At 40.9% G+C, this 25242-nt stretch overlaps 1 protein-coding gene across 2 annotated transcripts in view; it reads left to right on the top strand.

Moving 5' to 3' along the window:
• USP9X (ubiquitin specific peptidase 9 X-linked) overlaps nucleotides 1-25242 on the top strand; it is a 227155-nt gene that overhangs the window by 121239 nt on the left and 80674 nt on the right. For both annotated transcript variants that reach the window (XM_045002691.1, XM_045002690.1), the window contains exons 17-24: nucleotides 1214-1309; nucleotides 2977-3188; nucleotides 11037-11277; nucleotides 11952-12101; nucleotides 12219-12339; nucleotides 13342-13472; nucleotides 13770-14048; nucleotides 21484-21609. In XM_045002691.1, the coding sequence (XP_044858626.1) occupies nucleotides 1214-1309; nucleotides 2977-3188; nucleotides 11037-11277; nucleotides 11952-12101; nucleotides 12219-12339; nucleotides 13342-13472; nucleotides 13770-14048; nucleotides 21484-21609 (1356 nt within the window). The remainder of the gene's footprint in view (nucleotides 1-1213; nucleotides 1310-2976; nucleotides 3189-11036; nucleotides 11278-11951; nucleotides 12102-12218; nucleotides 12340-13341; nucleotides 13473-13769; nucleotides 14049-21483; nucleotides 21610-25242) is intronic.

Below are 25242 nucleotides of genomic sequence, written 5' to 3'. Positions count from 1 at the left end.
TTATATGTTTCTAGTTAACAGGAAATGGAAACGAACTTTATTTTGAGCATCTGAGAAACTGGCTCATATAATTAATTGCAGTATTGTGTAAGTAACAAATAGGTATTGCGCTCTCATCTCTGAACAAGGTGATCATTGTTTTAGTCCTTTTACTAAATATGGGGCTTATACTCACTACTGCAGATAGATGCAGTCTTTTCGATGAAAGATTAGACATCAATTTTTGTCCAAAGTTGGTGGTTTCTAGGTGCCAGTTGATGATCCAATGATAGTTATTAAATTGAGGACACTGGTGTTATCCACTCCAACTTTCAGCATTCCATTTCTCAAATACCCTTGATGTCTAGTATATAATGGCTGCACTACAGCATCAGCATTAATGGTTCATTTTGTAAAGCACTTGAAGTACCTAGAGTGTAATCCAAACAATTGAGAGATGCCCAGTGGAAAAGCAACAGGAGCGCTCTTCAGAGCTGTCAGTTGTGGGCAGTAACTTCCTTGGATCTGCCCTTCTGCCTGGAGCTACTATCTTTCTACTTTGTGGCACCAATTTTTGACAGCTTTTCAGCTTTAATTCTGGCCAGTGGCTAGCAGTAAGTTTTCAAATATTCAGATTAGGTTCAACACTCCTTTTTCTAGGTTCTGAAGTAAATTTTTAAACCTCATCTTAAATGGTGGCAAAGATTATCTTGAGTTGAGAGAGGTCTTTAATGGTATTAAATTGTTTAATTCAAAATAACTTCTTAATTGCCCAGAACTCCTAACTAAGATAAACACAAAACTTGTAAGTACCGGTAGACCATTGGAAGGTTAAAATTTAATTGCAGCTAAATAAATGTTTTTGTGAGTCTCAAACTTTGTTGGTAATGATGCAACAAGCATGTATAGTCTTTAGAACTAGTGGCAGTAGAAACGTAGCATGGAGATATTTAAAGGAAATTTTATGCGCCATTCTGTCACTTTACAAAGCATAATGTGTTTTTTGCAGATACTGGTGAATTCTTTTAAAGCAGTTAATTTGATTGAATCGTAATCTTGATTGGAGTCACGTTAGACAGATAATTTACAGTGATTGTACTTTAATTATATACTCTAGTTAGTTTTTTGTTCTGATGAATGAAAAATATTTTATCCATGTTCATATGTAGTCCTTCTGTTTTTTAAACTGGATACTAAAGAGTTAAAATGCATTAATACTTTTTTATTGCTTTAGGTTGTGATTCAGGGAAGTGATGACATTGCCAGCAGAGCAATAGATCTTCTTAAAGAGATCTATACTAATCTTGGTCCAAGGTTACAAGTTAATCAGGTAAAAAAAAAAATGGAGTGGAATGTAATATTGAATAAAGATTATTGTAAAATTTTACAACTGTGATATTTTGATAGCTTAAAGTTTTGAAAATATGGCAGTTTCCATCCATGGAATGGCCTCTTGGAGAATGTGCTCTTGCCCATGTATAGATTTTAATGTTGATGAACCTATCCTTTAGTTCTTTTTAGCTTTTTGCAGAGATTTAGGCATCTACTAAGAGTGTTTAAAGATTAAAATTGCTGGCTTTTGAGAAATCACCAAAGTTTAATGCACTTGTTAGTTATGTCTGTATTTCCATTAGCAAAACAGTGGCTCATGCCAAATACTTAATTTTGCATTCTGCTGGGATTTGAGGTATGTGATATTTTATTCAGTGTGTTCACTGGCTGGGGCTAGGTCATGCCAATGGTGGCTAATACAACCCTTGAATTCATTTTACTTCTCACACAAGAGAGCATTGCAAAGCTCTCAGAAACCAGCAATCTAAACCAATCTCTGGAGAATCAAATCCTTTCTCTCAAGATTCCAACCTGCCTGTTAGTATGGTTCATTAGAAAGTGAGAGGGACTTGCAAGTTTCTAGAAAGATCAGGGAAAGGATAAACTATTGGGATTTCTGAAATCTCCTTTGTTGTTATCAAGATAGTACTACTGGGCAGTATTATTACCAGCTTGCTCATGGATATTGCAACCATTGAGCCAGGGAGGGAAGTGCAATAACAGAAATCTTCTGTGCCTTTCTTGAATTCAGTAGTTTTAAGTATAAACATTTGAAAACATAATCCCAAAGCTTTGAGGACTTTTGTGCCCTCAGATAACCTCCAACAAATTTCTTGTATCTAATGTTAGTTGTACTTCTTAACCCACAACCCCTTGCTACACTCCACTTTCCTTAGTTATTCCATTAAGGACACTTTTTTTTTAAGTCCTCAAAACCAGCAGTCTGCAAAATACAGTCTAAAGATATAGGTACTACCTGACAGATGGATATGTAAATATTCCATATTATAGTCTGTGGTGAGCAGCAACTAAATGAAAGAGTAGTCCAAGGCCTGGTCTACACTAGGGTGGGGGGTCGAACTAAGGTACGCGACTTCAGCTACGCGAATAGCGTAGCTGAAGTCGAACTACCTTAGTTCAAAGTACTCACCCGTCCAGACGCCGCGGGATCGAAGTCCGCGGCTCCCCCGTCGACTCCGCCACCGCCGTTCGCGGTGGTGGAGTTCCGGAGTTGACGGGAGCGCGTTCGGAGTTCGAACTATCGCGTCTAGATTAGACGCGATAGTTTGAACTCCGAGAAGTCGAACGCTACGCGTTGACCCGGCAGGTAAGTATAGACCTGCCCCAATTTAGTATCCTTCACAGAGCTACATTTTGCTTACATTGCAGCTGTTTGGTTCAAGTCGATGGGATGAGGGGCAAGGTTTGTACCCCCCACACCCACACACACGTTGTAGAGTTAGCACTGATAATTTAAAAAAAAAAAGTATAGTGTATTAGATTCAGTTATCAACTGTAATGTTAGTGTGGAGAAAACCAAAGTTGTGAATAGTCTTGAGTAAAGATTCGGTTTTCAATTAAGATTTTATAGCACATGTTTGTTTGATTCTGCAGCTGAAAGGTGGCTTTGTAATTTGTCCCAATTTCTCTTGTACATTACATTAGGTAGTGATCCATGAAGACTTCATTCAATCCTGCTTTGATCGTTTGAAGGCCTCCTATGATACACTGTGTGTTTTGGATGGAGATAAAGACAGTATTAATTGTGCAAGGCAAGAAGCAATACGAATGGTGCGAGTATTGACTGTTTTAAGGGAGTATATAAATGAATGTGACAGTGATTACCATGAAGAGAGAACAATTCTACCTATGTCAAGGTTTGTGAAGAACTCAGAACTACTATGATTCATCTTCATTAAAATGATCTTAGCAGTGGAAAATGTTTTTGTTTCAAAATTAATTTAACTTCCTTTACCAGTGTATTAAAAAAAAAATCCTGTAGCAATTATCCTAAGTGAATATTACAAACTGCTATTGAACAAATAACATTTAATTTCCTTCAAAAACTTTCCTTTAAATTAATGTAATGCACTTCTAAGGCATTCTAAATAACTAACTTTCACAATTCCTTTGTGAGGTAGATAGGCGTCCACATACAGGTAGGAGCTAATTGGTTAACAGAACTAGAATTAAATTTGCATTTCTGGCACTTGGTCCTATAGTTGACATATAGTGTCATTAAAGTATTTTTTTTACTGTATTTCCTTTTATTTCAAAAATATTCAATTTTTGTATTGAAGAAAAAAGTATTCTGGTTTTAAGTGCTGGCCTGTATGTGTATTCCACACGATACGCATGCATACCATGTGCTTGAGTCCGGAGATTTTAATAAGCAGTGTCCATTTGTTGTACCAATATAATAAAAACCAGCAGGATCTTATTAAGAGGGATAAGGCAAAGATGCCACATTTATTGTAAATACCATAACAAAACAAAAGACAATGTTTTCCTACTTGTTTCCATTACTACTTATTCCTTATACACACACACACACATATTCATCCACACAATCATTCATTCAGGTTCTGTATAGATGTTATAGTTACCAGCCTAGATGTTGCTCATGCCAAGTTACTGGCCAGGTATCTTGGTCATGAGGATGGAGCCGAGTCTGTGTCAGATGCATCTGATGCTCCTGGAGGCTGGCGGCAGAACCATAGACTCAAAGTCCTCAGTCTTTAGAGTCCAGTTTTATAGGGATTTTTCCCTATGTTAGTTCATAGGAGTTGCCTCATTCTGCTGTTGCTAAATCAATCAGCAGATGGCTGGCTCCATTCTGTCAGATGCTTGTTTTTCCTTCCTTTGAGGTGTGGTGGGTCATCTGGTTGATCCCACTTGACAGCTTCTTCAGCCAACACTGAATTCTTCAGACTGGTAACTCCCTAACCATTCAGTCACATACATTCTCTATCTTAATCACATCTATTTCACTGTTTCTTTACTTTTTGGGGTGTTACCAATTTATGTGAGACTCCCTGTCTTTTAACAATCAAAGGTAAAGTGAGATGAAAACTTACAGAGGGTGGGGGGTCTCTATTTATACACTATAACAGCTACTGTTTTGGCTTACTTAGAGTTAATTAATGTTTAACAAGTTTTATACAAAGTATTTCTTTGAGCAGGCTTCACACAGACACAGCTGGTGGCTTGCAGGTTAGAATCACAAATTTACTTTTAACATAAACCTTTAGTTATGAGGCATCAATTAACAATAAGTCATTTTTCATATAAACCATGTCTAATATAAACCTTCTTTAATATCCCTACACATTGGCCTGCATATGCACAGTAGATCTCCTCATGCTCCCAAATGAGGGTATGAGAAGCAGTGTGTTGATGCCCTCTCACTTGCTGTCACATGGTCTGAGTCAGAATCCAGTGTCCTCTCTTATTTCAGCCTTTCAGAAAACCTGTAAATAAGATTGTAAATTGTTCTTTAGCTTAGTTCAGTTAGTCTTAGTGTAGTTAGTATAGTTTGTTTCCCCGGATTGGATACTATGCCCAGACTCCTGGGCTTCAAAAACTGCATCTCCTGCCCTAGACCCTTCTCCATCAGTGATGAACACCAATGCTGCTACTGCTGTTTGGGTGAGACTGTTATTTCAGCAGTATTTATTGCTCATTTCCACCAAGAACTTGCAAAGGTCGTGAGCTTTGCCTGAGAAAACACTTAATGGAGAAGGCTATGAAGCCTCTCTCCTATCTGGGCCAGGAAGACACACATCCCATACGTGTGTGTCCTCACCAAACAAGCAGTGCCCGCCCTTCTGAGCAGGAGCAGAGCCATGGGTGTCTCCGCCCAAAGACTCTTCCACGAGGGCTTCCTATGAGAATAAGGGACATTTTCATGGGGTCAAAGACTGTCCATAAGAGAGACTCCTTCCCGAGCCCATTGAGGTGTGTAGGAAGAAGGATCTTTGACCTCGGTCCTGGAAGGTCCTAGGGCGGAACCCGTTGCAAATTCTGCACTTCTCCTTCTGGTGGCTCTCCCCGAGGCACCGCTGAGAGGAAGTGTGGGGGTCACTTAGGCATAAACGTTCCACAGTCCTCACGGAGCTTGAACCCTGGGGACTATTAACTAGCTAAAACTAGAAGCTATAAACACGAAGAGTGGACACTGCCCAAACACACTTGCAAAGCAAGAGCAACAGTTTGTTCCAGCTAGCCATCACCAGTGGTAAGAAGGAACTATAAGAGGGTGGGGGGTTGGCAGGGCTCTATATTGGGCGCCAGGAAGGGGCAACTCCAGGGGGCACCCAGGCCGACCCTACGGAAGTTGCTAAGGGAAAAATCTTCCGGCTGGCATGCATGTGGCGTGCACAAACCTGATTGGAATTGACATGAACAACACATATGGAAGAACAGTTACGAGAAGGCGAGTAACCGTTTTTTGTCAGTGACTGAGGAACAATGGCTGTTATCCACCGATCCTGTCCACAAGTGCAGCTCCAGACTCTGTGCTACTGACATGTCCCAATGGGGACTAGAAATATGGATGCACCATGCTATCCGTGTCAACCATCAGAACTCCCCATGGATCAGGGTGCACAGAGACCTATACAGCACGGGAGGATATATTTCTCTACTACCTGCAGTCTCCTCTGGACCAGTGCTCCTGAGGGACGTTACTACACCAGAAGACGATATTGCTTTGGCATCCCAGGAACCATCCCACTTACAACCATCAGGCAGGCTTGCCCTGGTGCTGATGGCTCTGTCATTACAGCAGGAGCAGTGTTTGGATTCGAACAAATCTAATGAACCAGTCCCTCCTTCGCAGTGAGAACCAAACCCAGACAGGCAATGCAGGACTTATGGTCGCTACCTGTATGAACATGACCTCCCTAGGGACTGATAGTTCCACATGCAATGGTCCCCCCCTCAAATTGTTGTCTCCTCTTTCTGGCCCTGTTGGGGATCATGGGATCTCTGTATGGATGTCTGGGACCCACACAGGAGTCTTTCCACTCCTCTCCCTTGCGCCAACCATCAGTTCCGCTGGTGCATGAGGAGGAGGATGATGTTGAACCAGAACCACAGATTATGACAGGAATCTCCTCTTCTTCCCCAGATGAGGCAGTCTCTTCTTCTTCCTCATCCCTACCAAACTGCCACAGACAATACCAGCACTTACTTTGAAGAATGGCTAGTGATGTCCAGATATCTCTGGAGGAAATCCAAGACCCACATCACCAACTATTGGACATTCTGCATCCAGTTAACAAGGTCATTGGAATTGGCAAGATAGGTGTGTGTGCGTAAAACATTGGGGTGTACCAGACCAAAGATGTCTCAGAAGTGTTGTTTTGTTCCAGCAAAGGGAGCTGAATTCCTGTTCTTCCACCTTGCTCCCAACTTCCTGGTGATACATTCCATAGCAGCCTGTAACATGTCTCAATACTGAAGGACCACCCCATCAGAAAATGGCTCCAAGAGATTGGACTTCCTGGAGAGAAAGGTCTTCTCTCTGGGCTTGCAATTTCGCATTGCCAATTACCATGACTGCCCCATTCCCAGTCTGTGTTTAGGACCTATTTTTGATATTTTAGTCAAGACCCGCTCACCGTCTCTGATGCCACGTGCCTCTCCTTCTGACACCTTTTGAGGCCGTCTCATTCTGTTTGCCCGCAACTGGGAGTTAATTGTGATTGACGGTAGGGTCTTGGAAATTATCCATCAGGGATAGTCCATAGAGTTCATCTCCTTCCCTTCCGTATTGCCCTTCATGGACCACTCTCATGAGGCAATTCTTCAACAGGAAGCAGAGTTACACTGAGGGGGAATAGATCCTTAATATCAAGGAAGAGAGTTTTATTTTCTAGTCCCCAAAAAAGAATGAGGATGAAGACCCATTCGGGATCATTGGCAACTCCACGTCTTCACTCGGAAGATGAAATTCAGGATGGTCAGGTTGGCATCAATAACCTCCTCTCTTCAAGAAGGAATGTGGTTTGTGGCTCTCTATATGTGAAGGATGCATATTTTCATATAGACCTCCCACAGGGTCCTATGGTTTATCACAGGCCAGGGGTACTTCCAGTTCCAGGTCCTCATCTTTGGAGTAGCAACAGCACCCAGAGAGTTTACAGAAGAGTTCTCTGGTGGTGGCCTAGATGAGAAGTCAGGGCCACACAGTTTTTCCATATCTCGACAGCTAGCTCCTTGTAGGTTGCTCTTGACAGGAGGTCAGGTTGGCTATTTAATACCTCATTCAAAGCCTCACAGCCCTGAGGGTTTGGGTGAACAGAGAGAAGTCTATTTCTCTCTTCCTCCCCCTCCCCCCCCAGGACAAACTTTATCGGGGCAGTGTTGGGCTCTGTTTACGTAAGAGCCTTCCCTGCAGAAGGGTTTCAGATGATGCACGACCTAATTACTTTGATTTCCCACAGAACAAGGATTACAGTGTGGATGTGCCTATTGCTGCTAGATTGTATGGCAATGTGTACTTATGTACCATCCTTTGCCAGGCTTCATCTATGTTGCCTGCAGGCCTAGCTCAGTTCGGTCTACTTTCCCAAGAAAGACTGCATCAACTCCAAGATGACTGTTTCCACTTGCTCCTAGTGCCACTATTCTAACACTGCACAAGTCACATGGACCAGGCAGGAGGCCAGACTACATATCAACATCCTGGAGCAGCGGGCAGTTCACCTTGTGTGCAAGGCCTTCCTTCCGCTCATTCGCTACCTCCACATCCAAGTAGTGTCAGACAATATCACCACTATGGTCTACATAAACAAACAACAAGTGAGATCTCTCTCACTTTGTCTGGAGGTAGTCAGGCTTTGGAGCTTGTACATCAGGCACATCACCACCATCCAGGCAGCATACTTCTCTGGTATCCACAACTCCTTAGCAGGCAACTTTACTCCAGACATTTCCCAGCAGGCCACAGGTGGGAAGTCTGTGACTCTGTTCTGACAGACATCTTCATGCTTCGGGGCACATCTATATGGGACCTTTCTGTGTAACAAACAAACAAGAAACTACCCCTATATTATTCCAGAGGAGCCATAGGTCATGACTCCCAAGGTGACGTGCTTCTACTGTCATGGATGAGCGGTTTCAGATATGCCTTTCCTCCCATCCCTGTTTCCGCAAGTGCTGAGAAAGATACGTTACGACAGGGCCAATGTCCTTCTCCTACTGCTCTACTGGCCCGAGCAGCTTTGGTTCCCCGAGCTTGTCAGTGTCTCCAATCAAGATCCACCCCTTCCCAGAATTCCTGATGCAGGACAAAGGAAGGGTTAGACACCCCAACCAGGGTTGTCTCTACCTCACAGCCTCATGTTTGGGTGGGTGTTAGAGGTAAATCACTCTTATTTGGCGGTCCAGGCTATTCTTACCCAGAGTTAGGAAAGAATAGAGCAGATCCTGTTATCTGGCTAAATGGAAACACTCATCAACCTGGGTGCAGCACAATCAGTCTCTTCCAGTCCCTTTAAGCTTTGTCCTGATAGTTCTTGTCTCTTACGTGTGTGTGTGTGTGTGTGTGTGTGTGTGTGTGGTGTTTTTTGAAAAATGGTCTGGTCTATCAATCAGCTCATTATAGATCCACCTAGCAACTATTAGTAGCTTCTTCCCCCCCAATAGACAGTCTGTCTTTACTTAACCAGCTACAACACGGTTCATGAAGGGCTTCATTGATGCCTCTCCGACAGTCACTAAACCCACACCTCTATAGGGTCTGAACCTCATGATGTCAAAGCTTATTAGATCTCCATTTGAACCCTTAGCGACATGTTCCATGTCCTATCTATGGAAGTGGCATTTCTAGTAGCCATGATTTCGGCCAGGAAGGTCAGCAAACTGGGAGCCATCATGGTGGAGCAGTTCTTCTGCTCTCCTCCATGCTGATTAGGCCTCAACTGGAGTGTTGTGCCCAGTTCTGGATGCCACATTTCAGGAAAGATGTGGACAAATTGGAGAAAGTCCAGAGAAGAGCAACAAAAATGATTAAAGATCTAGAAAACATGACCTATGAGGGAAGATTAGAAAAAATTGGGTTTGTTTAGTCTAGAGAAGAGAAGACTGAGAGGGGACATAAGTTTCTAGTACATCAAAGGTTGCTACAAGGAGGGAGAAAAAATGTTCTCTTTAACCTTTGAGGACAGGACAAGAAGCAGTGGGCTTAAATTACAGCAAGGGCAGTTTAAGTTAGACGTTAGGAAAAACTTCCTAACTGTCAGGGTAGTTAAGCAGTGGTATCAATTGCCTAGGGAGGTTGTGGAATCTGTGTCATTGGAGATCTTTTTTTAAAGAGCAGGTTAGACAAACACCTGTCAGGGGTGGTCTAGATCAGCAGTCCCCAAACTGTGGGGCACACCGCCCTAGAGGGGCGCACAGGAACATTTGGGGGAGTGTGGCAGGGCCTGGGCCAGCCCCCAAGGGGTGGGGGTGGGGGTGGGAGCGGGAGCGTCACCCAGCCCCCTCTGCCCCCAGATCTGGTCCAAGCCCCAGCTGTGCTTGGGCCAGAGGCATCACACTCCCCAGCTTCCAACTGCAGTCCCGCTCCCTGCCCTTACTGCAGCTCTGGTCCCGGCTCCTGACTGCAGCGCCAGCCATGCCTTCCGACTACGATTTCTGGTAGGGGTGCGGACAGGTTCCCTCATGGATAAGACTTGGGGAATGATGGGGAAAGTTTGGGGACCACTGGTCTAGATAATACTTAGTCCTGCCTTGAGTGCAGGGGACTGGACTAGAAGACCTCTCGCGGTCCCTTCCACTTCTATAAGAAGCCAATTTTCCATGTCCACTTTGATATTATTTTTAGACGTTTGTGCTTGAGTAAAAGGTTTTCTCAAATCCTAATTTTTCTAGTTCTATCATATAGTCAGTAGTCTTGTGTTGGTGCATTCAGTCTGTTGCTGTTGAAATAATTGTCACAAGCAGAGCAAAGTAGGAGGGACGACTAACTACTAACCACTCCAGATTTATTTAAATAATTAACAAACTAGGCAAGAAATTCTGAGAAAGAAGTAAAGGATAAATTGAGGTTCCTAAAGATAACACACTATGAAAATCCTTCTTAATTATCTGGTGAGAATGTTCTGAGTTTACTAAAAAAAAAAAAAAAATTTCTATTCACCATTGCTGCCAAGAAATTTTAAAACCTCATGACCTTGCCATATGTTTGAAATGCTGCTACAGTAGTGGGAGCAAAAGTTAGTTAATATACTAATAGCATTCAGTAATTACAACAAGGAATTAAAGAAGGCAAATTCATGTTGACTTTTATGCTGCAGAAACAATAAAATATAAGTGCTAAACTGGATAGAATAAGCCAATAGGACTGAAATTGTATTTCCAAGATTTGAACAGAGAATTGCGAACAGTGAAGAGAGAACCAGAATGTGAACTACACAATTACTTTAGGTTTACTTCAAATTCTGTGTGTTCAGAACGCAAGTGTAGAACTGATTGTTCAGTAAGTTTGTGGGTGTGCACTTTCCACTCTGACTTGTGGCTGTATGGATATTCAGTTTACATGCAACAATGCATGTGCGAAATAGTCATATGCTTGCACTTTCCAACAGACTTACAGAAAATCATTCTGTAATAGTTGCAGTACAAATGACTGCATGAAAAATAACCACTTTTGTTGTACTTGTTTTATGCCGGCAACGATGACTTTATTTAGCATGTGCTCTCCATTTGTTTTGCAGAGCTTTTCGTGGTAAGCATATCACACTGGTGGTTCGATTTCCAAACCAAGGTCGACAGGTAGAAGACTTGGATATTTGGTCTCACACAAATGACACAATTGGTTCTGTACGGCGTTGTATTCTGAATCGTATTAAAGCCAACAGTGCACATACAAAAGTAGAACTGTTTATTGGTGGTGAGCTGGTAGATCCTGCAGATGATAGGAAGTTAATTGGACAATTAAATCTTAAAGATAAAACGGTGAGTGCTTTTACTTTAGTCAATTAGTTAATATTACTCCACTTCTATAATTATTTGGGGGGGGGGGGAATGAGAGCAGGAGTATCATTAGAAATGTGAGAGGCAAGTAATATCTTCAATTGGACCAACTTCTTTTGTTAAGAGACAAGTTTTCTAGCTTACATAGAGCTCTTCTTCAGATACGGGAAAAGTACTCAAGAATTAAGGCTTATTACAATTATAATTATAAACCATTATGTTATGGATTATTACAACAATCTATAACCCACTGTTCCCCCAAAGTTCCCCAGCTTCTCGCACACCAGTGACTGGAGAGGTATTAATGGGCCACTTCACCTTGAGTGGTCTCTTGAAATGTGTTGCTACATAGGCTGAACAATGTGTTTCACGTTGTATTTTTAGCTGTGAGAGTCTTGAGTACGTTTGCAAGACCTGAAGAATAGCTCTGTGTAAGCTTGAAAGCTTGTCTCTCTCACCAACAAGACACAACAAATATTGTCTCTCTAATATCCTGGGACAAACACTAATACTGCATACTTTATTTCAAATGATCCATTCTAACTTAGTGAAATATTGTATTAGTAGCTCATTTAGTATAAGAAGTTCTAAAGTTTATAGTTTTCATATCTAATACTTATTAAAGTATATTAATCTTCTACAAATTTATTTTTCAGCTAATTACAGCCAAGCTTACGCAAATAAGTTCCAATATGCCTTCAAGCCCTGATAGTTCTTCTGACTCTTCAACTGGCTCTCCGGGCAACCATGGCAATCACTACAGTGATGGTCCAAATCCAGAAGTTGAAAGCTGTTTGCCTGGAGTGGTAAGTATATGTATTGGTCCAAAAATCTTATGAAGTTAAAAAATGACACATTGTAAATATTAGCACAAATTGTTTCAGTTGCTGAAATAGCATGACAAGTTTTTATTTTTGTTTTAGATCATGTCACTGCATCCTAGATACATCTCATTTCTTTGGCAAGTTGCAGACTTAGGCAGCAGCCTAAATATGCCACCTCTTAGAGATGGAGCACGTGTCCTTATGAAACTTATGCCACCAGGTCAGAATATAATTTTAATCTTTTTATATTTTGAGGTTATGTCTCATCCGTTTTCTGGAAATGGAATCCTTCCTGAAATCCTTCCTCCTACTAATTTAGTGTATGGTAGTCGTGAGAGTACGTTCATTTATTTCCTGTATTGCTATATCTTGTCCATAATATAAAGTTAAATATTTTTAAAATAGTTTTTTAGATGTCCGTGCCTGTTTAGCTTTGAAAATGGGGAAAGGTGTTAAAATTGAAATTATTTTGCAACACTTACTACTGTATAGGAGTATCAGGGGGGTAGCCGTGTTAGTCTGGATCTGTAAAAGCAGCGAAGAGTCCTGTGGCACCTTATAGACTAACAGACGTATTGGAGCATGAGCTTTCGTGGGTGAATACCCACTTCGTCGGATGCATGTAGTGGAAATTTCCAGGAGCAGGGGTGTGGGTGTGTGTGTGTATATATATATATATATATATATATAAGCAAGAAGCAGGCTACAGATAACGAAGTTAGTTCAATCAGGGAGGATGAGGCCCCCTTCTAGCAGTTGAGTTGTGAAAACTCAGGGAGGAGAAACTGCTTTTGTAGTTGGCTAGCCATTCACAGTCTTTGTTTAATCCTGAGCTGATGGTGTCAAATTTGCAGATGAACTGGAGCTGAGCAGTTTCTCTTTGAAGTCTGGTCCTGAAGTTTTTTTGCTGCAGGATGGCTACCTTTAAATCTGCTATTGTGTGTCCAGGGAGGTTGAAGTGTTCTCCTACAGGTTTTTGTATATTGCCGTGTCCATTTATCCTTTTATACTGTATAGGAGGAGTCTCTAAGTGCTGTCGGTAATAAATATAACACAGTACCTCTGAAGAATCTGAATTTGTGTGTCAGTTACAATTCCTGCATCTTTTCTTATCTGATGTCCTTTGAAGTTTCTCAAGTTGATGGGTATTAATTATTAATTGTAGTGACTTGTTTTTAGGTAACTATGGCAGTAATGTTTAGAAATTGTGTTTTTATTGCAGATAACACTACAGTAGAGAAACTAAGAGCTATTTGCTTAGACCATGCAAAACTTGGTGAAAGCAGCCTTAGTCCATCCCTCGACTCTCTTTTCTTTGGCCCTTCTGCCTCACAAGTGCTATATCTAACAGAGGTTTGTAATGTTTTTCTTTAAAAAATAAATTAAAAAAAAACTTTTATATTTTAAAACTCTTTTTGGCATTTAGGTTACATTTTCTATGGTGGAGTTGAAGAACAGGGTCAAATTCTGGTGTAAAACTAAAAAGATTCAAAATATCTGTCAAAGCGGCAAAGTGTGGGAGGCGTGCATGGGGAGAAATATCAAAGCATTGTATAAAATGTACTTCTGTGTACTTCCATTTTTTGGTGTATGTGTTAATAAAAAGTTTATCGAGTGTGTTTGCTAACGTGTTTTATTTCTTTCTTGCAGGTAGTCTATGCCTTGTTAATGCCTGCCAGTGCACCTCTGGGAGAAGATGCCAGTGACTTCCAATATAACTTCTTAAAAAGTGGAGGTTTGCCTCTTGTATTGAGCATGTTGACTAGAAATAATTTCCTGCCAAATGCAGATATGGAAACTCGAAGGGGAGCCTACCTTAATGCTCTAAAAATAGCCAAATTGTTGCTAACAGCAATTGGCTTTGGCCATGTTCGAGCTGTGGCAGAAGCTTGTCAGCCAGTTGTAGAGGGCACAAGTACAATCTCACCGGTAATGTACTTTGACTTTTTTTTAACACCCTCCCCACCCACTAAAAAATGTCTTTTATAGAAATACTAATATGCAGTAATTTACATTCAGGTCTACAAAGCTGCCTTCCTATAATAATACCACTTTTACTTATTCTTCTGTCTATATTTCAACTGTATGATTCATAAGGAACTCATAATACTCATTTTTTAAATGTCTGAGATAGTAAAATGTTCTGCCTCACCAATTCCTAACACCTACATTGTTGCAAGTTTAGTTCCTTTCTGACTCTGGAAAGTAACAGAATTCCTGCAAGAACAGCACTTCCAATACTGTTCCAGCTTGTCTCAGTAGGTATTTGCTGCTGTGATTCTTCATTTATGTGTACTTGTGAGTTCAAATGACTCTCCGCATGAATTCCACTCTTGGTGCATATACATCCTCTGCATGCAAGATCAGATTCTTCTGGCAAGATGTGCCCGATGGGGCTGCACCTGCACCCTGATGTCCTTCATGCACCTAGGGTAATCAGATAGGAACTGTGGAAAAAACAGGATGGGGGTGGGGGGTAATGGGAGCCTATATAAGAAAAGGTGCCAAGAAACCGGACTGTCTATTTAAAAATGGGACATCTGGTCACCCTACATGCACCCCACCTGAAAGCTTAAAGGGCACAGTGGGATTACCACCCCTCAGTTCCTTCTTACCACCCTTGACAGCAGTATTGAACCCCAGTCTTTGCTTACGCTGCACATTGTGATGTCTTGTTAAGCTGGTTAATAGTAGTTAATATAACTAATGTAGATAATATAGGGTTTTTTGGGCAAATAAGTTTTTTGTCATATATATAGAGAGAGAGAGAGAGAGAGAGTGTGTGTGTGTGTGTGAGAGACAAGGATCCTTGCCTCTATGGCTGGGATTATATAATTGGGATTATATAATTGGATTGCCTACAGTAGCAGGAGATAAGGCTAAGTGATCCTGGAGTTCCCTTCCAGTTCTCCTGTTAGGTTGGTGGAGGAACCCACTTCATGTGTGAAGTACCTTTTGCTGCATCGCTGCCTACTAAGACATTGGTGATGCGCTGCATACGGATGGGGAGCTCATCTTTGCTACTTTCAAACCCAAGGGCATTGGGTCACCCCAGGAAGCTCAACTTCACATTGTCTTGGAGCTCAGAGCCATACGTCTTCATGCACAGTGTTTCTACTCTTGTGATCCAAGTGATAGTGCATGGCTGTGGTGTTGTCCATTATGTCAAGATAGGGAGAAGCATAATCATCTCTGGTCTGCAGAAAAGTTATTTGTGTCTGGGGCGGAGCATTTATCATCAAATCATACCGTCTTCCAGTGGTTCTGCATCTTCCAGGCTTGCAAAATGCCCTGGCAAATTGAGACAGCAGATAATTCTCAGACAGACATGAGTGGACTGTAAGGGTATGTCTACACAGCATTTTGGACTGAGCAGGAGAGAGCCTCCCAGCCCAAGTCAACAGACTTGAGTCAGCAGGGTTGACATTGGTGCTCTAAAATTAGCTGCATAAACAGTGCTTTGACATTGCAGTTTGGACTGAAGCTTGGGCTTTGAGATCTAGGTTTATCCTCTGAGCATGGTAGCCACAGCTTAACCCAGACAATTCTGGTACTTGGATCTGGTGAACCTGTCAACTCATCCTTCGGTCATGCTACCTGTTCTACCTGACATGGTTTTGCGAACAGAGGTCATATCTTATTCAGAGCCGGCATCATTACATCTGAATTTGTCACTGGTGTCAACACTGCTGGAATGCTGTATCTGGTTCTGGTGTCCACAATTGAAGAAGGATGTTAATTTGGAGAGGGTTCAGGAAAGAGCCAGGAAAATGGAGAACAAATATTTGATGATGGGTTTTTCAGTCTAGCAGACAAAGGTTTAACAGGATCCACTGGCTGGAAGTTGAAACTAAACAAATTTAGACTGGAAATAAGGTGCCAATTTTTAACAGTGACAGTTATTAACCATTGGACCAATTTACTAAGAGTTGTGGTGGATTCTCTACCACTGACCATTTTTTAATCAAGATTAGATGTTTTTCTAAAATAAATATATGCTGTAGTTCAAACAGGAAGTATTTTGGGTCAGTTCTATATCCTGTGTTATATAGGAGTTCAGGCTAGATGAATACAATGGTCCCTTTTGACCTTATAATCTATGAAGGCAGGAGCATAATGTTTTAAGACAGAGTTACTCTCAGGACTCCTTCCAAATTCCTGTTTTTAAGAATTTTGTGTGAACCAGTTTATTCATATCGCAGTTTTTCTCCATGCCTCACTCCCCCACAGGGAAAGATAAATGTCACACAGTTGATGTAGTTAGGGCACTATTTTCTTACATTTACAGGACAAAACTCTTCAGGAACATACCTAAGCTTTATGGCCTTTGCAGAGAGATGTGTGTCAGGCAGTATCCTCTCTGAACTTATCTTAGTCTTCAACTGTATAAGGACATGTTATTAGTTAGGTTAGATCTACCTAGTTGTAGTAGAGCTCAGGCAGCCTTTGCTGCTTGTTTGAAGAATTTTCCTATTTCTGAAATCTCTAGGGAAGCTATATGGAGCTTGATCAACACCTTTTATAAGACATGTTCTTTGACAGTGGCTTCCAGATAGGATGCCTTCTTTGATGTGATAGTCTTACTTAAACAATGACGTCAAGACACTTATTTCCAATCTCCAAGCAAATGTGTATCTACTTGTTGTGCACAGCAACGGGTAGACTAGGTCCAGAGGTCCCCTGCTGGAAGCCACGTGGCTGTGCCTGCCCCAGAAAAGAGCAGAGGAGAAGTCCTCTAGGTGGCTTAGAGTGGCTGCAGAGAAGCAACCAGAGGGGCTGCTGGAGCAGACAATGAGGGGCCAGAAGGGCCCTATAAAAGGGAGCAGCAGAGGCAGAGTAGTCAGTTGCTGCCCAGATCTCGAAGAGGGAGGACTGGGTTCCTGGCTGGCTGGAAGAGCAGCAGGACCTTGGATGATAGGTCAGTGCAGGCAGGCTGATCCCGGGGGACTGAGCCCAGAACTTAGTCAGACCAGGCAAGGGTACTGTGATGGGCCCTCCTAATTTGGTTGAAGTCTAAGCCCAGGCAAGGGCTGCCAAAAAGACACCAACTGAGGGTACTAAGATGGGTCCCTGTTGGTCTGTTAAAGAAGGCAGTGCCTCTGGGGAAGAATCCTTGGTGCTACAGCCCCATACCAGGACCGTGAGAAAGAACTAGAGACTGTATTCCACAGAAGAGGGAGACAGTGTGTGAGACTCGGCTGGAGGGCTGAGTTGCTGAAGACCTGTCGAATAGCCATCAGCTGGGGAATACTTGCAAGAGGCGGGTGCCACCTGTTGTAAGAACAGAAAGAAAAACACGCTCACATCTGACCAGAAAGGGAATGCCTGTGAGAGGTGGGTGCTGCCCCGTGGAAAAAAACCTGAGTGGCACATATCAGCCAGAGACGAGCGCTCATGAGAGGCGAATGCAGATGCTGTTACTTTACCGACCCTTACATGCACCAACAGTGTAATCCAAATGGACAGTTACTTTAAGAAAGACTGTTTACAGTAACTGTTCTTCAAAATGTGCTGTCCACATGGATTCTGTGACCCATCCTGCTTCTATGTAGTCTTACTCCTCTGGGATTTAGTGTTGGCAAAGGAACAGAGAGGAGGTTGGCCCACTCTTCCCTTTATGATGATAGGTGTAGGTGCTGCCCCCAACAGATTCTGCTGGCAAGAAAAATCTGATCTCCCAATCATGAGGCGCATGCACACCAAAAGTGAAATCCATGTGGTTTCAAAGAACCACAATTGTTATAAGATAAGTAATCATTCTTTCCCCTTAGTCTTTGAAGTTCTTTTAAAAGTAATTAATGTGTTTTTCATGCATTCACTGGGGATACTTTAAGTAACGCATTGGAAACATGGATTGTTTTTTGCTTGGGCGATATCTTTAACGCTGTTTGGGGTGTGAGAGGGCTTCAATCCTTTGGCACTGTGCCATTTGTCTTTGGGTCTCTGGTACATCTGTACTGCTTTAGTGCAGAGCACCCTACACATTTTGAAGCTTCAGCGTGCCAACACACAGTATCAGTAGTGTTTCAAGACTCTCTCTCTTGATATGAAACAGTTGTTTGGAGGAATTGTTTAATGTTTCTCTTTGCTTGACCCTGCCAGCTATTCTTTGTTGGAGTTTGAGGGGAGTCTTCCCTATACTTGTCTGGGACAAACAGCTTATTAGTTTTAAATGTATGAAGTATGATCATACTATGTCTGACAGATAACCATAATCTATGCCTGGGAGAAGAGAGGCTCTCTGTGCTAAGATGGCATTCAGATTGAGAAAGAAGTACCTGAACTCTTTTCCGGCCTCCATTAGAGGCTGTAAGTGTTTCATATCTTTCAACCTCAAAGTATAAAACATCAGCATCCCCACATCGGGCGCTGAGTTTGTGTGGTACTGTTTTCTTAGGTTCAGGTCTGGAGATGGATAGCTGTAACAGCACCACTTCCTTACTTATTCTGAAGCTGCTTCCTCTTGATCCTTCTGAGTGCGTATCATTGCGTCATCTTGGTTAGATGATACTTCTCTTAACAAAGAGTCGTCATACCCTTCAGAACACTGTGCTCTTCGAGGAGTGTCCTTGTGGGTGCTCCATTTTAGGTGTCTTGGTTCCCTGTGCTGTAATAGATTTGTGGTAGCAGTGCCTGGTTGGGTAGTGCACGCGCTGTCGCCGACTCTCACCGCTCCACACAGTTACACAACACTGCGTGACCAACCGCCCCTCAGTTCCTTCTCTGCCGCCTTTGGCTTCAGTTGGAATGATCAGCATCACCCTCTCTTAGCTTTGTAAAGGCTAATCTTATCTATAGTTTATAGTTGGTACTATAAGCAGTAGTTAAATATTTCCCCTTTATAGTTATTTTATTTTACTTCATACAATTTTTTCCCTTTATCCACCCTTATTCCCCTCAGTAGGTGGAGAAGTTAGACTTCCGTAGGTTTATTTTCCTCCTTTCGTTTTGTTTCTGTTTTTTGTTTCGTGGCAGACTTTCTCCTGCATGCCCAGATCATCGGACTTCAAACGCTGTCTAACTTTCGAACTGTCAATTCTGGTCTCTGACGGACATGCACAGTATGTCCACTGTCTTGGCAAAACACACATTGCTCCTAAGTGTCCACATTGCTAGAACCTCACAGCCAGAGCAAGAAAAGCTAGGGATCGCCAACTTAAATTCCTTGTGATGGAGAAACCCCTCAGACCAACTTCAGACCCTGAGTCCAGGACACCTCCAAGCCAATGGTCGCCATCGGCAGCCTCTGACAGAGGTCCTGCCCCTGCCGAGCCTATGAAAGAGCCCTTACCGAAGATGGCTACTGAAAAGCGGTGCCAGACTTTTCTGCACCATGAATTGGCCAAGAAAAAGTGATCCTCGACCACAAAATGTACCTCAGTACCGACAGCACCAAGCATGTCGGACCATGATGCACCAAGATCTTCTAGTACCGAGAGTTCCCAGAAAGTGAAAGACCATATGCGGGCAAGCTCAAACGGAGGCCTCACAAAGCAAAGTGAAACCCTCCACCTCAGTACCCACTGAGCTGAAAAGAACCTCTGCACAAGCGGTGCAATGGTGCCACCTGCAGTACCTATGCTACACAGCTCAAAACCCTCAGCACTGGTGGCTATAACTCTCACTCCCATGCTGCCAGCGATGCTGACCTCTGTACCGAAGCTGACGGTTCCGCAACTATTCCTGAGACATGCAGACTCGCTAGTCTCCTCAACACCAGACTCTTAGCTGATCAGAAACACCACATTGGAAGGGATCCAAGGATCAGTCCATGCCACTTATAGTGTGTAGTAATCAATATCTTCATGTTCCAGGACACGATCCAGGATGCTGTAAATGTAGTGGAAAGGATTTGCCAGAGCCAGCGGAGACCATAAAATAGAGGGAGTCTTATGACCACAGCAGTTTTCCTAGTACCATACCAGTACTTAGTGGTCACAAGGCAGTCTCCAGTGCAGTTTTCTCTGTCTCTTTCTACAGAAGGTTTGCAAAACTGTTTTCTCCATGTATTTTACAAATCATTGTTAGATTTAGTATCAAGAGAAGAATCCAGGTTTTCTGTACTACTTTTCCTACCTCCATGTGAGGGGTACCCAGACTCAACTTTTATCATTTTGTGTTTGGGATGCCCACCTTTTGAATACTTTTGCCTTAATTTTCACTTTTGATGTAATTGAGTTTGTTCTGGAGAGTTCTCTGTCTAGATAAAACTTCCTCTCCTCTCCCCTCCCCCCAAATTTTCTTCATGTTTTTTTAAGTATGTTATTGTTCGCTATAAACACTGCTTCTAGGTGCTGCAGTTTTTATAACATTTTTCTTTTAGAAATGCCACTCAAGTTTTCCAACATTAGCAGAAATCTAGAAGAGAAAATTACGTGCTTGTAATGCTTGTTCCTTGATTGTCTGACTAGATTCTCACTTTTGCACCTACCACCCCTCAAAGGTTGAGAAGCTACATCTGTTTGTTTTTTTACCATTCTGTGGAATGTTTATTTTTGTTTTTTGACTGTTAAATTCTTATGCAGAAACAAACTTAATTTGGGGCATTGGAGAGTGTACAGCAGATCCTGTCAACTGGAATGTGTTTGTGAAGAACATTACTAAAACCTAAGAGGATCAAAAACTTCTTAGGAAGTTTTTCCTAAGTCACATTTTAAAAGCATGGACCCAGGAATTGGAAAACAGTAAAGAGAATTCAGAGAACTACTAAAGACAATTCTCTTGTACTTCTGACTCAAGTTTTACATCAGTTTTAATAATGTCCAAACAGTGATTTTATATTTTTAAAAGAAAATTAATTAAGGGGTACTTTTCTGGGCACTTTCTGGAGAGCAACATCTAGCTTGAAGAATGACACCATTAAGGGTGCCAGCTATTTACAGTCCATTGACATCCCATAAACCTGTTCCTTTCCTGTCTCAAAAGATGAGGGTTGGATGTCCCCCTAACTGTCGGTTTAAAATTTTATTCAAATGTCAAAAAAAAAAAAAAATTAAAAGTAGTTTCAGGTATTCTATACCTACTTATGATTCTCTCTGCCAGTATGTTTATAGTTTTACAGTTACATTTTCCCATTTTTGTAATGTTTTAAGAAGCTATTTAGACTTTATCCAGAACTTGTGTGGAATACCAATTTTAACAACAAAAATCAAATACATGAATGTGTCTATATTGAAATGTTTGTTAGTATTTGAAATAACAAAAATGTCTTTTTTTTTTGCATGTGTATTACATTTCTATTTAAATATATCTTCTTCTTCCACTTGTCTCCTCTCCCCACACCTACCAGATAATTTCTAGTTTCATACTTTAGGGTTTTCTATACTTTTTTTTTCATGTAAATGATGAAAATAACTTATTCCAGATAAACCAGGCTACCCATGACCAGGCAGTGGTGCTGCAAACTGCCCTACAGAACATTCCCAATCCAACTTCAGAGTGCATGCTACGAAATGTAGCAATACGTCTTGCTCAGCAAATATCTGATGAGGTTAGTATATTTTCCTGTAAAACCTAAGTTTTCTGTACTAGATTTTCCTTTTATTTCATCATATTTCTTAGATTTCCTTTCATATAGGAAAATGATAGATTTCCTTAAATTCAAAATACATTTAGGATATTTTGCATACTTGTGTTTTTTAACACTTAAAAGCATTAAATGAATTATTTCTTTACAAAATTATTTACATGTTTTTCATGTGTTTACTTGGGAAAACCAATATGTATAATGGAGTTCAGAGAGTATTAGCTAAGTGAACTATGTAAGAGTTCTGCACATCTATATTAATGGGTTCTGATATTGTGAGACCAGAACTCAGTTGGTATGGTGTTGTTGCAGATTTTAGAAGTAAACTTAGCATCATTTTTCTTGAGGTAATCGATATATTTGAAGAATAACCAGAGATTTTTAACAAGAAAATATTGTTACTAATATTGTAGTCTTTTTTACCTCTTATATTTGTCTTTGGTAATGTGCTTTTTTTAAAGAGTAATAGGAAAAATGGTGACCTGAAATGCCTTTTAATACAAAAAAAATTTCACTGTTGAGGTCTCAAATTATTAACAGAATATATAAAAAAATATTTTAACTACACATAATTGAAAATTGGATCACCTGGGTGGAGGAAAAGTGAACAGCTTTGCTCAGAAATGGATCATCGATCTAAGGGTAGGTTTACACTTACCTTCCGGGTCGACGCGGTGAGTTAGACTTCTCGGAGTTCGAACTATCGCGTCTGATCTAGACGCGATAGTTCGAACTCCGGAAGCGCTGCGGTCGACTCCGGTACTCCACCACTGCAAACGGCGGTGGTGGAGTCGACGGGGGAGCCGCGGAGTTCGACCCCCGCCGCATCTGGATGGGTGAGTAGGTCGAACTAGGGTACTTCGAATTCAGCTACGCTATTCACGTAGCTGAATTTGTGTACCCTAGTTCGACCCCCCTTCTTAGTGTAGACCAGGCCTAAATGGTGTGACTTGCCCTTATTAAATTTATGCAATGTTGGGTGAGATAATATCTTAAGAAGAGTACTGTGTAAGCTGGAAAGTTGTCTCTGTCACCAACACAAGATGGTCTAGTACAAGATGGTATCTCACACATCTTGTCTCAGTTATTAGATTTGGAATTTTTAGTACTCCATTTAATACATTGTGGCCTGTCAGGGGTGGTCAAAGGAAAAATTACAACTTCCTTTCAAGATGGTTGGTGCTGCATCAGCTTCCAAAGTCAAAGCAATGCTGACTTGGACTTCAGGACCTGTATAGGAAATAATCTCCTTATACCACCTCAGAACATTGCTGAGACATCCAGAAGTGTAGAAACCCTCCATGACCATTGTAACAATATGAAATGTACAGCGTCTGCCACAAGCAAAAAAAAGACAAAGGCTTGAGGAAAAAAGAGATTGATGGAACTGAACACCAAAACAGGATCCCTAGTTTTCATCATTGCTACCATTGATGGAACTGCATCAGTTGTGAATTTTGTATATGAAGTTGCCAGTGTAGAGATACTTCTTTAGTCATAGCTTTTTCCATAGAAGAAATAGGTCATGGAGGGAGGGAGGACAGGCAGGATATGAATTGTGATTTTTTTACATGCTCTGTGTGAATGAAGTTTTAAAAAAAAATATTAAAAGCAGAACACTAGCAATACCGATCAAAGAAACGAGACTCAGATTACATAGCATCAGTGCTAAAATACTATCTATATATTTGCAAAAAATGAAGAAAACTGCTGCAGAGCTAAATCTGAAGTATAATTTGGTTTATCCTGCAAGATTTTTCTTGTATGTTTTGATGGCCAATGATTAGTTTTTCCGCAGCAGATTTTTTTTTTTGTTTGTTTTTATTTAATTTTGAGAAATTTGATGCAGCCTGTGAGGGAAGAATAGAATAAGAGTTGAAGGGCATTGAAAAATCTACATATTTTTTAATTATCATACTTTAAAAACTTGAATTAACTTTTCTCCAGACTAAATTAACAAACATATTTTTGTTAATGTGTGAAAGTTCTCATTGCAATGCTTCTGATGCAAGGTGAATCTGTTTGTGGAGAGACTGGTGAAGAGCCTACTTTCTGTTCTAGCTATTCCCATTTCCATAGCTGTAGTGTAGGTTCATCTAGGATTAAAAGCTCATAATGGAACCCATTTATTTATTAAGCTTTTTATGTTCTCAGTGTTTAATAAATCTGAGTATTGGAAGATTTACGTTGACAGAAAAAAACGGTGACTAGATATCTGCCTCAAAGGATTTTGGAAGTTTTCCCCTGTCAGAGGGACATATGCTTCCTGAACAATGTTACCTTGAATATGAACTCCTGAAATTTTGATGAAAGCTTGTTGCAAACTGGGAGAAGTTACGATTGTGGTATTTAAATTTTGTATAATGATTTGGGTGTTTGTACTACCAAATATTTGAAATATATGAATCAATATAGTGCTTTATTTAAAACAGTTGCTAAAAGTAAAGCCACAGAAAACGTATAGCTTATCTTTACCAAATATGTATTTATAGGAATTAATTTGAAATACACATTCTGTTAACTACTTGGGATCTTGCAGATGGTTTTATGTATTAAGTTTTCCCCTCTAGCCTTGGATTTTACTGTTCCAAACAGCCCTGTTGGAATTATTTTATGTTTTTATAGCTCCCATCAACAAAATATAATATAAGGGCTCCCAAAGGTACTGTGTAACTCAACTAATCATAGAGTTGGCTTTAGTATGAGAACTACTGTTTTGTTGTTTAAAGTGCTATAAAAATTAGGAACTTAACTTGACTGTCATATTTCATGCTTGCATCACTATAGAGAGAAATGTCTTATTACACCATAGCTGAAATGCATGACTTTTCCTTAGAGCTGTAGTTGGATTTTATCCTTATCTGCTTTTTATTGTAAAATATATAAATTGGGTGGGAAGAGTCAGATTTTGGACCTAGAAACCTTGACATTGTCACTTTAAGACTGACTTTTTTCAGTTACTTAAAATACAAAATTGCAAGAATTCTGACTTTCATGTTTGAGAGTATAATTGCTTTCTTCTTCATTATATAAAGTGAGTACAGTTAATGTTATACAGAATACTTTTTTTAAGTATCTAAAAAGAGGCAGAGACCAGGATTTTAAAAAATGTCTCAAGTTAGACAGCTTCGGAACTTCTGCGCTCTCAACACTTTGGAAAGCCAGGCCACTTACTTAGATACCAGCGTCTGGACCTGCAAGCCTATCTTGAGGCATAGGGTTTTTATAATTTTTTGTTTGTTTTTTTAAAGGTTGACCTATATAATTTGCTATGAATATTCTCAAATACCATATCCTCCATCTTAAAAAAATTATATTAGGTGTTCCTATAAGGAGATTATGGCATATAAAACCAAGTTTACATTCTATGACACAAATGTGGTCAAGGGGAGGAGGAAGGAGATGCAGTACTCCTCAAAACTAAAACTTGGTCCTTATCTCGTACCTTTTGCTAGTTTTCCTTCCTGAAGAAGAATTTTAAGGACTTGTATTTGTGTATGAGGATGAGGTTGGAGGGGAGGCAGGAAAGATGTAATATTTCACTCTGATTGCATATTTTAAATGAATCACACCTTTATAAAGCATGTTGGAAAACGA

This window comes from Mauremys mutica, chromosome 1, assembly GCF_020497125.1.
Source record: "Mauremys mutica isolate MM-2020 ecotype Southern chromosome 1, ASM2049712v1, whole genome shotgun sequence".
Lineage (NCBI taxonomy): Eukaryota > Metazoa > Chordata > Testudines > Geoemydidae > Mauremys > Mauremys mutica.
This window is presented reverse-complemented; position numbering and strand designations above follow the sequence as displayed.